Genomic DNA, 16,406 nt, shown 5'->3' with positions numbered 1-16,406 from the left:
TCTTTAACTTTAAGCTAATGTTGGAATTACAGTTGTGTTAAGCAAAGTGCAGTAATAAACTATTTATTTGCATGTATCAAATATGTAGAAGGAGTTCATTTCTATAAAGCAATGCTGGCATGCTCAAACATGATTTTCTTTATGCTAATAGTTTAGTTTACTTTTTTGGAAGAAACTATGAAAAATGCTATAAACATTAAGAGTAACTAGCAAATGCATATAGCAGCATATTTATAGCAGTATTTGTGTATGTCTATAGTTGCTATAATTTAATGTAATGTGTCATTAGTTTGAGTGCAGTTTATAATTAAATTGTTGGAATATATAAGCATTAAAATCTAAAATATCTCAAAAAGCTTTCAAGCATGTTATGCTGCTCTACAGAGACCGACATTCTGTGCTAGTATGCTAAAATCCCGGTTTGAGTATAAAATTCCTATTTTTTTTTTCTTTATAGAGTTACCATGTTTATCTTTAGTCATATTATAAAAGGATAAAGTGTGTATTTTTGTAAATATAAAATATTTCATATACATACATACTTTGGTTTATAGCAGCCAAGGGAGTTTTTTGTAAATTTTAGTTAAGCGCTCATATACAGCTAATAACTAGTTGAGCGACCTTTACATACGTACATATACTACAAATTGCTGAGTGTACTTTGTTTTATACTGTTTGTGTCTTTAGTATAATTTAAGTGTTGCCCCTCACTGTTTCATATGTATGCATTTAATTTCTTCATATACTCTATGTTTTTGTCTACACACATAAATATACATAAGATTTTATAAAAAAGGTTTATATTATTATAACAAATATTCTTGTGTTTTTATATTTTGTGAAAGAGAGCAAGAGCATATACTTTAAAAACGTTGTTGCTTTTAATTATTATTAAGTCAAATAAAGTTTGCAATCATATATGTATGTATGCAGTCTTATTAACCATATAATCCGACAGTTCTAAGTTATTAAAAATATTTAAGTATTTTGTATTTGAATATTTTTATATCATTCGAGCATACAAAATCTTGTCCTTCCGGTTGTAGGTAATTTCTATAGTTTGCTTATCAGTTTCTTCTGTTCTATATTTTAGAAAGAATTGTCAATTGGCTTCCTCTACAGTACAGACACTCCGAACTGCTGAGAAATTTGTTTTTGTACGGCAACTTTGTTTACTCATTTTAAACTGTAATTGTAGTGGTAGTGACTGTAGTAAAAATGGTATTAGTTTGTATATGTATGTTATACAAGAGTAATTTAAATGAATGAATTCATCATATTGTTTTCTATAGTTTGTGATCTGAATCCTTATATATAGGGGAGTCAATTTAGCTATGTCCGTCTGTCTGTCTATTTGTATAACTGTTTGTCTATCTGTCTGTCTTTCTGTCTGTCTGTATGTCGTAGAGGGATTTTCGTACACATTAGTTATTTATGCAGAATATCATCGTGATATTAGTGTTTATAAGTAAATTTTGACCATCAAGTCGTTTTCTGAAGGGGACTTTGTATCATATTGTTTTCTATAGTTTGTGATCTAAATTCTTATAAATAGGGGAGTCGATTTAGCTATGTCCGTCTGTCTGTCTATTTGTATATCTGTCTGTCTATCTGTCTGTGTATCTGTCTGTGTATCTGTCTGTGTATCTGTCTGTCTGTCTGTCTATTTGTCTATCTATGAATCTAACAATCTGTCTGTCTTTCTGTATGTCTGTCTTTCTGTTTTTCTATCTGTCTATATATCAATTTGTCTGTCTGTCTATTTGCCTGTCTGTCTGTCTATTTATCTGTCGTCTGTCTGTTTGTCTGTCTATCTATCAATCTGTCCATCTGTTTGTCTATCTTATTGTCTGTCTATCTGCCTGCCTGTCTATCTTAATGTCTGTCTATCTTATTGTCTGTCTGTCTGTCTGTCTATCTATCAATCTGTCTGTCTATCTATCAATCTGTCCATCTGTCTATCTTATTGTCTGTCCGCTTGTCTATCTGTCTGTCTGACTGTCTATCTATCGGCATAAATCAAAAAAGTTTGTTTTAATTAAAACAGCATTAGATTTTTTATGATATTTTACTATTTTTTAAATAACTTTCATTAATTTTGAATTCAGTTTTCTAAAGGCCCAGATATCTTCAAGATTTAAATCTTGATATTAGATATGCTATTTTCTAAGTTTAATATTTCAAATTAGCTAAATAAAAAAACACATAGAGATCTTCCTAACAAAAAAGGAAAAATTTTCGTCCAACAGGTAATGAATTACATTTAGTAAAATGTTAACAGTTTCTAAACTACTGAACGGTAGTTACTTATTAACAACTTATAAAATTTGAGGACTTTTATGAAAATGTGTATGTAATTTTTGGAAATATCTTAAACTTAATTACTTAAGATTTTAAAGAAAGACAAAGATACTATGTTTAACACAAAAGCAAATCTGGCTTTATTATTATTATCAATTATAAAAATTAATCCCTCATTTACATGAATAAATTCCTTGCTGTTGCTGCTCTTTTATTGTCTGTAATGTGATGTGGTAGATGATGCATTGCTCTATGAAATCTACTGCTGTTACTAGTGAATGCATAACATAGTTTAATTCAACAACAAAAGGATTAAAATGGAACAAGTTTATAGCAAAAAATATATACAAGCAGCACAAGCCATAACCCAGCAACACTCTAACAATTATTTACATACAGATACACACATACATATTATAAAAATAAACTTACTCCTCCTAATATACAAATAAACATCTATGTATATGGATAAGTATGTATATATGTATGTACGGGAACTCATATATTGTATATTGAAATGGTTTATTGAAGATTTATCCTCTTTCAGTGTATGTGTACGTGTGTATATGTTTCATTGTTTTTGTATATTTTTGTAGCTCTAGTGCAACAAACTCAAACTTAATACTCGTAAATACTAAGGCTAAGGATTCAAATACATCAAATGAGTGTGGGAGTGTATAAAAAGTCTCTAGCAATAAATGCAGAATATTTCAGGCGGAAGTTGAGAGTAGTATACAAAAACAACAAAAAAAAATATAAACACACTAAGAGGAAGTGGAATAAAACAAAAAACGAAGAGAACAAAAAACAAGTTAAAAAGTAAGCCACCTACTGTGTAAAGCAGCATGCATTTAATCTTGTACAGAATACAATCATGCATGCATGTTTTGTTACGTATTACTACTACATACAAGTACTCCCACACACACATACACATACATGAATATCCTTACTACACACTTCCTGCTAGGGCTTGGATAGATGTTGTTGCATACATTGTGGTGCATGTTGTTGTTTCTTATTTTTTTTTCTCATTTTTATGTTGTATTGCGTACAACAGTACAACAAATAAAGATAGAAATAAGAAGAAAATAACAACACACACAGTAAAACGGAAGTCAGTACTCCCATATCCGGTTTTAATCTTATATGTTAAATTATTGAAAGAAAGTCTGTTTAAAAACAAATACTTATACATTCGTATGCAGTCAGTGGTAGAGTTTTAAGTAACTTCCATTCGGGCTGAAGAAAGAAAAAACAAAATAAAAATAATTTTAAATGCATGTAAGCAAGAAAAAACGGTGAAAAATCTTTGTAAATCAGAGAGAAAAAAATAAGTTAATTTATGATAGTATAAGGAAAGGCATTTTTTAAGAAACAAGAAGAAGAAGGAATAAAGGATATATATTTTTAATAAGTAATTAAAGAAACGAATTTGTAAAAATTGAGTTACTTTTAAATTTTAAAGATTCTAAAAGTTTTAGTCAGAAGGGCTAATAAAAATTTTATTTTTTAAATGAAAACCTTTAGTTAACGTATACTCGAAGGATATTTTATACAAAATTTAAGTTTAAATTTATCAAAACTTTCCGGTAAATTCATTGATTTCCTTATAGAAGAAAAGCAACCTAAATAGAAGAAAAAAAAACAGTAAATCTCCTTTCACTTAAAACTAGGCTAACTGCCAAATAACTCGTAACTTTTCAAATAATGTTGCTGCTACTACTCTTTACAACCAACACGTACAATTGTTAAACTCAGATGTTAATGTCGTTGACCATAATACAACACACCACGCCACACCATGCCGCAGCATGCAGTAGCAGCAACAGCATTAAATACACAGCCAGCCTGCAAACACCATTATGAAATAGATAGAAGAAGCGGAAAAACGGCATCAACAACAACAAAAAAAGCAATAAAATTACTAAAATGAACAAGCATTAGAAATGAGAAAATCAAGTCAAGGATAACGGTGATGATGGAGCACAGCTGGCAAGGAAATCATGACTGCTACATATTAATTGGCGAGGCAGAAGAAGAAAGCATTTATTGTGCAAAAAATCCAACAAAAAAAAGGAGAAACAAATAAATAAGAAAATGTGTTTAGAGTAATAAACAGTAGCTGGCCAATGAGTATAAGCAAGATGAGCCTTATTGGTTACACAGTCTATAACATTTGAAAGGTAGTAAAACTGATAACACAACACAAAACCTTTATATATACTTTTAAAAGCATATTGTTTTGTGACCACAATATAACTTTATAACGAGACCAAGAGCGAAAGTGCACATCTCTAAAGTCATATAAAAATTTCTGAAAGACAAAGAAGTTTTCAAGCAGCGTTAATGTGTTGGCAACATATTGCGACTTAACGAGATAAATGTCAGTTACTAGGATCTTTTTTTTTCCTTTCTTGACTAGACTTTAAGATGAGGGCTATAGAAAGTTTTTTTGTTGTTATTATTTAAGTTGGTAACACATTGAGGGACATACTATACAATTTTAGGAGATTCTTGGACAAGTGTGTGTATGATTGTTTTTGAAGTAATTTTGAAGTAGTAAATGTGTCTTCTAATTAAGTTAATAGAATTTATATTGCGATGAAGTTTAGAAATATAGATTTTTCTAAAGTATAATAAAATAAATATCAATATGCATAAGATAAAAAAGTCATCTTAAATAATTCCTTTTAAAATATTAAAAAATTTCAGTCAGAAACTAATTCATAAAATAAGTAAGAATTTATAGTCGGGCATGGCCGACCATATTATACCCTACATCAATGATTATGGTAAAAATGTTGATTATTTTTTTTAAATAATTAAGTTTTTAACCTTAATTCAGAAATATTTTAACAATTTTCTGACAAAAAAGGGTTTTCCAAAAGAGGGGTTATATGGGGGTTAATATAAGACTTATATATATAAAAGTAAGTTTTGCTGATTTTTGAAGTGATACAAGAACATTTAACATATTCATGAGCTTAGAGGCCCTAGTCGGGAGGGCTATACGAAGTAATGGACCAATTTCAACCATTTTATTCTACGTCCTTGGGTAAAAAGAAGAGAATATGCCAAATTTCATCAAATTATCATGAAAATTGCGACCTGTAGAGTGCGCACTAAGTTTACATGGACACACAGACGGACATAGAAAAATTGACTCAAAAATTGATTCTGAGCCGATTGGTATACTTTAAGGTGGGTGTAAAACATCAGACCAAACGCATAATACCCCTCCCACTATAGTGGTGTAGGGTATAAATAGAAACCGATATAATTATTAAATGGATATTTTGAATTATATTTCGATATTGATATTTAATACCGATAAAAGTGATTTAAGGCGATTTCCGAAAAATGTTATTTTGCAAATGTAGAGTTTCTATACAAGTCAGATATAGCTTCTATAAGCTATATCTGACTTAGTTATTATCAAAACAAATACTTGTAATTTGATCAGAACGTTTAATATGTGGATAGACGGATATCGAAGAATTGTCAAAAAACATCGTTTAGAATAATTTTGATATGAATCAGTTACTTTGAATATTTTGGGTTGGACACTTTTTGAATTCATTCTTAATGTAAGGGAATTTCATTTAATTATTTAACTTGACATTTCAACCTGTAGTTAAATTATAATAAATAGACGGTTGGACGGAAGTCATAAATTGACCAGAAACGTCGGCAAATATGTAACAGACTGGAATGTGTGAGGTTTGGTTTAATTTAAGAAGCTCAAAACTTCTTTTTCTATATAAATATTTCATTGAAATGGTCAAAGTTGAATTGCATATTATACTCTTAATATCTTTTTAAAAGAGAGTCATATGTATGTAGTTATGAGTAGTCATTTTATAAAGTATATCTTGATTGCTTCAGTTTAGGAATAATATTTACAACAAGTACTCTAAAAATGCCAAAGTCAAAATTTTTTAAAATTTTTTTTCTTCCTAAAATTAAACTATTTTAGAATTTTTGTTGTAAAGAGATATTTGTTTTGGAAAACTTCTTTGAAACGCCCCAGCAGTTCGGTCGAATAGTCCTGAAATACGTATTTAGCCTACCACTTAGTGTTTCCCCTAGCCACCAACTGTCCAAGTGACTAGCTTATCATACGAGGAAGTCAATCGTCATCACATAGAATACGAACAGACAAAAAGCTTAAGTTTGTCTTTAAGTGTCCATTCTTTAGCTTACAAAGGGGACACTAAAGTGACGAGTATCTTCACCCTCGTTTACAAAGAGTACATCCGTGACGTAAAACGAATTAGAGTCAATCAGATGGCTAGACGTTAGTGGAAATCGCTCTTTGTCGAACTGCTGGGTAGTTCCAATTATTATCGAGAATATTCCCAGAAACTTCTTCTTTCATTTACATATGTAAACAAAACTGTGGCATACTTTAAGGCATTTAAAAACTTTTTTCTTTTTCAAGAGTCAAATATTAAAGTGCTTTCTCACTTAATGTCTTTTTAAATGAGAATCATAGTTACATAGTTCTGTGCTGGTTACGCATTATTTTTGTTTCTATTAAAAAATAGCAAAAATTAGATTTTATTCAATTTTTACAAATATTCATAAATTTGTATTTTAGTTCCAAGGATTACACAGAAATCATTAATTAGAAAAGTGATTTCGAAGACGCTAAAACATTGGCCTTGTACTGCAATAAAATACAACAGACTTAAATATGTATGTGAATATGTTATTTTCAAAAAATATTTATATATTTTTTAATACACGTGTAACTATGTCCATTAGTCACAGAATCGATTCCAGACTGGTTCAAGTATCTTTAGTTAGTTTCTTACTAATTTTATTGTTCTTATAAAATATGACAAATATTAAATTATAATTATTTTCAAGAATATTCCCAGAATCCTTTTGTTTTTATACAATATGTACATCAAAAAGTTGCATACTTTCAGGTAGTTAATAAGTTGTTTATTTTTTATGTGTGCTAGTTTTGTTTTTCTTTAAAACGGATTATAAATAACTAATCTCAATATGTTTTTAAAAATATACCTAGAATTTGCTTACTTTAAGAACAGAATTCATTCACTTTTGGTACTTATTTAAGTGTATTTAACTAGAAACTAATTGAGCTCCTCTTCTTTGAGGATACATTGGAAACTCAAGAAATTAGCTATAATCTGGCAAATGAAAGTAGATTTACATTCAATTTGACCTCTTGACACTTGTGACTTTATGCTATCATATGACTATAAAATTTACTAACTACAACTTTTCAACAAAAGTAATCAAAAAAAAATTAATATCTCCTACAAAATACAAACACAAAATATACATATTTTTGCCAAACTGAAGCATAAACGCATTTACATCACCTTAAGCTTTTGTATACAAAATATTATTAAATTTCATATTGGCAACTTTATTACTAGAGAAAATAGCTTATGATAATATAAACTTATGACACACACAACACAGTACTACTAACACTCACTAGTAGTTGGAGTACTAAAAATATGAGGTAATAACCAGATGTAATAAAAAGAAAATATGAAACACACTTACATTCTTAAACCAGGAATAAGAGGTGACGGGTGGCCTGGCATCGGCACGACATTTGAATGTAACATTTTGACCTTCGGCTCTAGTAACAATGCGGCTGGGATCTTCATTGGCCAAATGCACTGACACAGTGGGGGGATCTAAAAAGGAAAAAATAACAAAAAATAAGAAATGTAATTTAAAAAATATTATTTTGCATTTTTTTTTTGTATAATTTTAATATTCTAAATACTTAAAAAATAAAGAATACTTGCGTATAAATAAAAAAGCAAAAAGTAAGTAAATGAATAAATTGGGTAATTGGAAGGCGAGTTTAATGAGCGTTTGCAAATTGAATCATAAAATGCTAAATAATAAATTGAAATGACTAAAAAGAAGGTGCTGGGCTCTTAACAATACAAAATGAACAGAAATGAAAAAATAACAAATAAACTAAAATAAAAACGAAAAAGAAAACAATTCCACAAACATACAAGCTTAAATCGTAACATTTTTCGAAGGTCCTTTAAAGCTTGTAGAATACAAAAAAATAAAACGTCAAATCATATCTTGTGTCTGTCTGTTATGGTAAATGAAATTGAAAGTGTGTTAGTAAGAGAGCAGGAGAGCCGGTTAGCCTGAGTATTAGTTAAATTACATTATTTTGTTGGGCATAAAAGTGTGTGTGTGTGTGTGTAAATGTGTTTGTATATATTGGTAGTTGTACAATGAGTATTCATCCATTCTAAGCCATTAGTTACGGTTGTGTACGCATTCATCCGTTCCATTTTCATTCTTTGAATGCTGTTTCTGTTTAATTTTGTTCTCATTTTTTTTTGTTCAGCATAAAATACAATTTCAATTGCTAACGCACACACGAATATTTGTTATATAGCTAGGACTCTCTTTCTCACCCATACCAATACTCATTCATTATGCGGCTTTAAGGAAGAAAAAAATACACTACATTTATACATACATATATATTGAAGCGAAATATTGTTTAAGAAAACTGCTGACGTTTGTTGTGAATTATTAAAACATTTTTTGTTTGCTGTTGTTGCCGTCTTGTTAGAAGTTCGTTTTTTTGGCCAAATAGCAACAAAAACTGAAACTCTAGTTTGCTACAAAAAAAATTCAGACAATTAACATGTGGTCAACTTCGACCACAGGAAATACTTTATTTTTTCACAGCAACTGAAGGAATTTAAGATTTATTTTATTTACTGTAAAAATTACGTATTTAAAAAAAACTATTTTTTAAAAATTTTATCATGTTTTGGAAAATTGAAACAAATTCTTAAATGAAATAGACTACACAAGGGGCTTGACAAACATATCAATATTTTACGTTTGTGCAAGCCTGTTGTGTAGTGTTTGAGGGTGTTTCGTGTTTGTACAAATGCTTGCGGTATGTTTGTACAAAAATGTAAAAATTTTGATTTTTACACAAACATATTGAATTTTTGTCAAACCGTTTGTATGGTTTATATTCATTAATAACAATTTTTTTTAAAAATTACCATTTATAAGAAAAATTAACATCTATATCTGTGCTTGTACGAGCAATGTTTGTGTAGTACGTGTTTGAATGAAAAAAGTATGTTTGTCAAACCGCTTGTGAAGTCTATTTGGGCCTTAAGATTTAGAAACCCAGTCAATAAAATACTCGAAAAGGAAAATTAAGATCAATTTCCGTCAATTTCTAAAATTATGATTTTTATGTAAAATAAAATATTTTTGTGTAAAATTACGATTTTTTTGTAAAATTACGAGTTTTATGTAAAATTCAGTTTTTTTTACAATTTTTGTGTAAAATTTCAGTTTTTGTGTAAAATTACATTTTTGTGTAAAATAAAGACTTTTGCAATATTACGAGTTTTATGAAAAATTACGAGTTTTATGAAAAATTACAGTTTTTGTGTAAAATTACATTTTTGTGTAAAATTGCACTTTTGTGTAAAATTTAATTTTTGTGTAAAAATACATTTTTGTTTAAAATTACGATTTTTGTGTAAAATTACGTTTTTTTGTAATATTACGAGTTTTATGTAAAATTCAGTTTTTTTACCATTTTTGTATAAAATTACAGTTTTTGTGTAAAATTACATTTTTGTGTAAAATTTAATTTTTGTGTAAAATAAAGACTTTTGCAATATTTCGAATTTTATGAAAAATTACATTTTTGTGTAAAATTTAATTTTTGTGTAAAATTAAATTTTTGTGTAAAATTAAGATTTTTTTTTGTAAAATGACGAGTTTTATGTAAAATTCAGTTTTTTTACAATTTTTGTGTAATATTACATTTTTGTGTAAAATTACATTTTTGTGTAATATTACATTTTTGTGTAAAATTATATTTTTGTGTAAAATTATATTTTTGTATAAAATTGCATTTTTGTGTAAAATTACATTTTTGTGTAAAATTACATTTTGTTTAAAATTAAATTTTTATGTAAAATTACATTTTTGTGTAAAATTAAATTTTTGTGTAAAGTTACATTTTTGTGTAAAATTACATTTTTGCAATATTACGATTATTGCCAAATTACGTAAAATTAAGATTTTTGTGCAGTCAAGACTTTTGTGTAAAATTTAAATTTTTATTAAAAAAATGGTTTTTGTGTAAAATTAAGACTTTTACGTAAAATCAAGGTTTTATGTATATAAATCATTATTATTGTACTGATTATATTTGTTTTTATAAAATAAAAATTTCAAATTAAGTTTTTTGTATTACATTAAGCTTTTTGTAAAAAATCAAAAACTACCCTAATAAAGTTTTCTTTAACAAAAAGGTCATATCACCTAATTTATTATATGAATATGTAGTTCTCTCTTTGCCCTTTATTTAATGTAGGGTGTAATTAGAAAAAAGGAAAACTGTGCTAAGGAAAAGCTACATAAAACGAAGAAATATGTACAATTAGTTCGTATATTGTATGTGGGTAATACAATTATGACCAAAATACTAAAACCGAAAAAGGAGAATTTTGAATATTCTATAGCAAAAGAAGTGTTTAAATACACGCACGTATAAACCGAAACTAAAATGTTTGAAATCAGTAGAGAGAATAGAAAATGGTTAGCTGTTGGTCCATAGAGTATTTAAAGACAATTTGAAGATGAAAAAAAAAACTTAGAATGTCTGCCAACCAACGAAGAAAAACGAAATTGAGACACCACTCAAATATTTAATAGACTAGAACTAAATAAATGTCAATGAGAATGACGACTACGATGATGATGATGGTGATGACGAAAATGAGGATGTGAATAAGAATGCGTTTGAAAATCTATGTTTGTAAATATAACTATATTTTGCCCACTACAACAAAAACTTAGCAGCGTCATCATCATCATCAACGAGAACTTGTCGTCATTATTGTCATTGTACTCATCATCATGCACTATACACAGTTCACTCAATGAAAATAAAATAAGAAAGATATTTTTGTGAAAACGCTGAAACACGCACAATTCTTCTTTTGAATTCTCAATACAAATAGACAAACAAAACAAAAACGATAGCATAATAATGATGATAATAAAAGCAAATAGGAAATTGTTGTATTTTCCATAAATTACACAGTAATTACTAAAGTATCTCTTCTAGTAACCATGAATGACTAACATTTCTCTCTACAACAATTGTATTTCGATTGTTGTAACTAAGCAATCGTTAGGAATGCCATAAGGAAATTTATTTCAAATTGAACTTCAACTCAACGGTTAAAACGGCATGAACTCATAGTGGAAACTGTCATTGATACATATTTAGAGTACAAAGGCAAAATAATTTCAATTGAAATGTACAATGAATTGTGAGCGCTTGGGTAGAGATTACAAAGACAAATTATTATTAAGCCCTGAAATATAGTAAATATACTAAATATAGTATACTGAGATATCCACAGAAATAAGACTTTGATTGAAATGGAATAACTTTGTTTGGTGGTGACTAGGTTGAAATGAAAGTAAATATGTTTATTATAATAAGAAATGAAAATATATGTATATTTATAAAGAGAAGAACTTAAATTGAGCATGTCTAAATGCAATAAAAGTTTTATAATATTTTATTATATATAGCGCCTAAAAATAGTCCATAAAAATTAATGACGAGAAAGTGATACAATTAAACCATGAAATATGCTAAGTTTAATTTTATTAGATATTTATTTACAAAGCCTAAAATTATACTATTAAATTAGGCATTAAAATAAACTTATTAGTAGTTTTAAGGAAATATATTAAGCTATTTTTTGTAATTGTATTTTACAAGCCTAATATTATGCTATAAAATTATCATTTTATTCAACACTTTCGTAAAAAGTTTTAAAGGGAGAAGTTTATGAGGAACATTTACAAAAAAACTATTGTTTAACAATTCAGCTTTAAGAAAAATCAAGATTTTTGTGTTCAATCGAAATTTCCTTCATCAATATTCTACTACACTACTCAGCTCCCCTCAAAAGAAACCAATTAAACTCACTATTCAAGTTCATTTATTGTCATTTTATTGGCACAATATCCAAACAATAATTTTTCTAGCCAAATTGACACTAAATATAATAGCACAAGTATTTTATTGATTGTTTAAGGACATTGTCCATACATTTGGAATTCTTTCACTTAACAAAATTATTGCAATTCTCTTTTAAGCCAATCAATATTGAAAAATTGTTTTTTTGCTGATACAACAATAATTTATGAATATATATATATAAATAGACAAACCAAATTACACACTGACACACACAAGGACTCATAAAGTAGGCAACCTGCCACAAAACGTAGCAAAATGGTCATATTCCAAAAAAAAAGTAGAAAAAAAGAACCTGTGCAAAAGATACAACAATTTCAATATAAAACTTACATGCTACACGTATGATACGTTTATCTTCAATGGCGCCACCAGAAAACCATGGATTAGATGCACGACATGTGAGCTCAGCATTATCATTCTCCGAAGTTACCTTTAATGTTAAAGTGCTGGTTGTGATATTTGAGTCCTGCAAAGAAAAAGGAAACAAATAAAAATGTTTCTATAGTAGTTTCTGTGTACGTATGTGTATTCTTTAAGCAAGTAAGATTTATGATTATGTGTTACAAAATTATTTGACTTTTCGCCATAAACATGTAGAAATAACAAGAAAACTTTAACGAAAACTAATAGTATTTGCCAAAATTGTTGCTGAGTTAAGGATACGTTCACATACATAAATATTATACTTAAAGCTCGTAAAACAAATTTTTTTTTTTTTTGGTTGTGTGCGAAAAATAAATAAGGATACAAAAATAAAATATTTTATAACTAAAATATAAAACAAATATTTATGTTAATTACCTCACGATCACTGTGTACAGTAACTTCGGCATTACGTATGGGTTCACCATCTAAAAGCCAAGTTATTTTGGCCGCTGGATAAGAACCCCAAGATTCACAGCGTAAAGGCACGGGATGACCGGCTGTAAGCAGGTCATTTGGTGTTATAATTTTCACTCGAACAGGTTTTACTATAAAAAATAAACAAATATTAAAAATTTTATTATAAATACACAGAGGGAAAAAGAAATATACACGCCTGGTACCAAATTGACACCAAACGGTTTATAATTTTTCAATAACATCCCTTGTCAAAGTATATACATACGTACCTACTACAATACTGTGTAATGTTGACAACATTGCAACAATTCGTTGTCGAAATCTTAATTTTATACACATCCGTTGTCTAAAAGTTAACAAACTTGATAAGCTTACTATTGACAAACAATCCATTACCAATAGTGAGCTTACCACGTTTGTTAACATTAAGACAACGAATATATATATAAAATTTAGATTTCGACAACGAATTGTTGTAATGTTAACAACGTTGCGTTGCCAACATTACCTAGTGTTGTCGTACGTATGTATATACTTTGGCAACGGATGTTATTGAAAAATTATAAACTTTTTGGTGTCAATTTGGTACCAGGCGTGTATATTTCCTTTTCCCTATGTATATAATTTCCTTTTTACTCACATTGTACTTGCACCGGCACTTCCTTTATAACGGGCTCTATCAGTTTTGTGCCTTGGGCACGACACTGTATCTTGGCCCCATTATAATCACGCGTTGTTGTACCTATTAACAGTTGATTAACTATAACCGTGGTACCCTCCTCCACCGATGTATGACTTGTGCCAATTAATTCAGTATCACCCATCCACCAGGTAACTTTTGGTGGTGGTCGTCCTAGAAATGTGTAAAAAATATATTTATATAAATAAATGTATGTGAAATATTATAATAAATAAAAGTAGTTCAACAAATAAATCATCACAAAAACAACCCAAAAATAATAATAAATAAAATAGCAACAACATCAAATCGAGTATAAAGGAAAAAAATAAAATTTACATAATTTTCACTATAACGTCCTATAAATCACATTTTGTTATTTTTATATACATTGTCATTCATTTAATTTATGTAAACATACATATTATACATACATGTATGTATATTTCTACATATTTGCGTATATGTGGAATGTTATAAATATAAATTTCGATAATATTTATTTATATTTTATGTATGTATGAATCATATAGAAATTATAGTATATCGACAACCAAAACAACTATTAATAAGAATAATAATAAAAAAATGTATATTATTTCAATGAGTTTGGTAAAATCGTTTGTTAAGTGTTGTCAGGAAGCAATAATAAGGGACTTAAAGTCATGGAAATCGAAATATTAACTGTAATACTTTCATGTTTACATAATATTAAGCTACATTCACACCTATTAAATATCTGACTAAAATGACGTGACCCCTAAAAAATTGACATTTTGATTTTTTCCAAAGTAATCAGTTTTGAAATGGTTTATTATTTGTATCGACATTATTTGTAATCACAAAAATCATATCAAATCAAAAATATACAAGAGTGTTATATTCAGCTGTGCCGAATCTTATATACCCACCATCATGCTTTACCTATTTATCAGATATCCATATGTTAAATTTTGTTGTTGTGTATCGGTAGTAATATGCACTAAATTGTTTCAAAGTTTTATTGAGAGGTGTTACATAGGGGATATCTTATATGAAGAGTAGGGTCAATTATGGGCCTATCCTTATAAAATCAAGTAGGAAAATCTTTGTTTCTATAAAACTACCCTGCGGCGAGGGAAACTGACACGAAACATGTCAGGCGCTAGTGCTAAAGTAATACGGACCGGTTCTAGTTCTGACACATAATATGGAGGGAACCTGTCACTTTAATATGGCGATGTTGTACATTTTGTAATAGTATATCACGGGGCAGGTACTTTTGGATCTATTGATACAAATTTCCCGCATGGTAGTTCTTGTAGAATTTCATTGCAATACTGTTACTTTTTTGCTAATTATGAGCTCTAAAGTCAATTTTGGAAGGGGACCGTATATCAATCAATTAATATCGATTCATATAAAATTTAGTAGGTAGATTTTAGTTCCCATAAAACTTGTTCATATCGAGTTTCATAGCCTATATTGGTATTATTAAGCCAGTTATGACCAATGAAGTAATTTTTTGAAGGGGGACTTATAGGGTAGGGTCAATTATGAACCGATCCTCATAAAATGTTGTAGAGCGACTTTGGATCATAAAAAACTTTTTGATGTCGGATTATCGCTATACTCGTTTTTAAGCCATAATGAGTGTTAAAGTCAATATCTGAAGGGGACCTTATATGGGGGATAGGATCAAATATGGTCCGATCCTCATCAAATTAAGTAGAAAGATTTATGTTCCTATAAAACTTGCTTCCTTCGAATTTCATTGCAATACTGGTACTTTTAGACTTTAGATGTTGTACATTTTGTAATAGTATATCACGGGGCAGGTACTTTTGGATCTATTGATACAAATTTCCCGCATGGTAGTTCTTGTAGAATTTCATTGCAATACTGTTACTTTTTTGCTAATTATGAGCTCTAAAGTCAATTTTGGAAGGGGACCGTATATCAATCAATTAATATCGATTCATATAAAATTTAGTAGGTAGATTTTAGTTCCCATAAAACTTGTTCATATCGAGTTTCATAGCCTATATTGGTATTATTAAGCCAGTTATGACCAATGAAGTAATTTTTTGAAGGGGGACTTATAGGGTAGGGTCAATTATGAACCGATCCTCATAAAATGTTGTAGAGCGACTTTGGATCATAAAAAACTTTTTGATGTCGGATTATCGCTATACTCGTTTTTAAGCCATAATGAGTGTTAAAGTCAATATCTGAAGGGGACCTTATATGGGGGATAGGATCAAATATGGTCCGATCCTCATCAAATTAAGTAGAAAGATTTATGTTCCTATAAAACTTGCTTCCTTCGAATTTCATTGCAATACTGGTACTTTTAGACTAATTGTGATCGTTAAAGTCATTTTCATTCTATTATAAGGGAATGTCAGCCATACTTTACAGAATAGTTTCTGGGTACTTAAAACTAACATGTGTGAAATTTCATTATATTTACTGACAAATTAACATTTTTACGACGTTTTAAACAATATTCCGGGGGGTCACTTATATGGG

The 16,406-nt window shown here is 28.7% G+C and overlaps 1 protein-coding gene across 1 annotated transcript in view; it reads right to left on the bottom strand.

Moving 5' to 3' along the window:
• Positions 1 to 16,406, bottom strand: part of LOC119607168 (neural cell adhesion molecule 1) — a gene marked incomplete at its 5' end in the record, with an annotated part of 123,502 nt that overhangs the window by 91,783 nt on the left and 15,313 nt on the right. The window contains 4 exons of the mRNA XM_037960973.1: positions 7,849 to 7,985; positions 12,704 to 12,839; positions 13,175 to 13,344; positions 13,857 to 14,069. Coding sequence (XP_037816901.1) covers positions 7,849 to 7,985; positions 12,704 to 12,839; positions 13,175 to 13,344; positions 13,857 to 14,069 — 656 coding nt within the window. The remainder of the gene's footprint in view (positions 1 to 7,848; positions 7,986 to 12,703; positions 12,840 to 13,174; positions 13,345 to 13,856; positions 14,070 to 16,406) is intronic.

Source organism: Lucilia sericata, unplaced genomic scaffold (genome assembly GCF_015586225.1).
Source record: "Lucilia sericata isolate MDLA Ls3-8-SP2 unplaced genomic scaffold, ASM1558622v1 Contig000666F_arrow, whole genome shotgun sequence".
Taxonomy (NCBI): domain Eukaryota; kingdom Metazoa; phylum Arthropoda; class Insecta; order Diptera; family Calliphoridae; genus Lucilia; species Lucilia sericata.
Note: the sequence above shows the minus strand (reverse complement) of the source record. Positions and strands in the feature narration are given on the sequence as shown.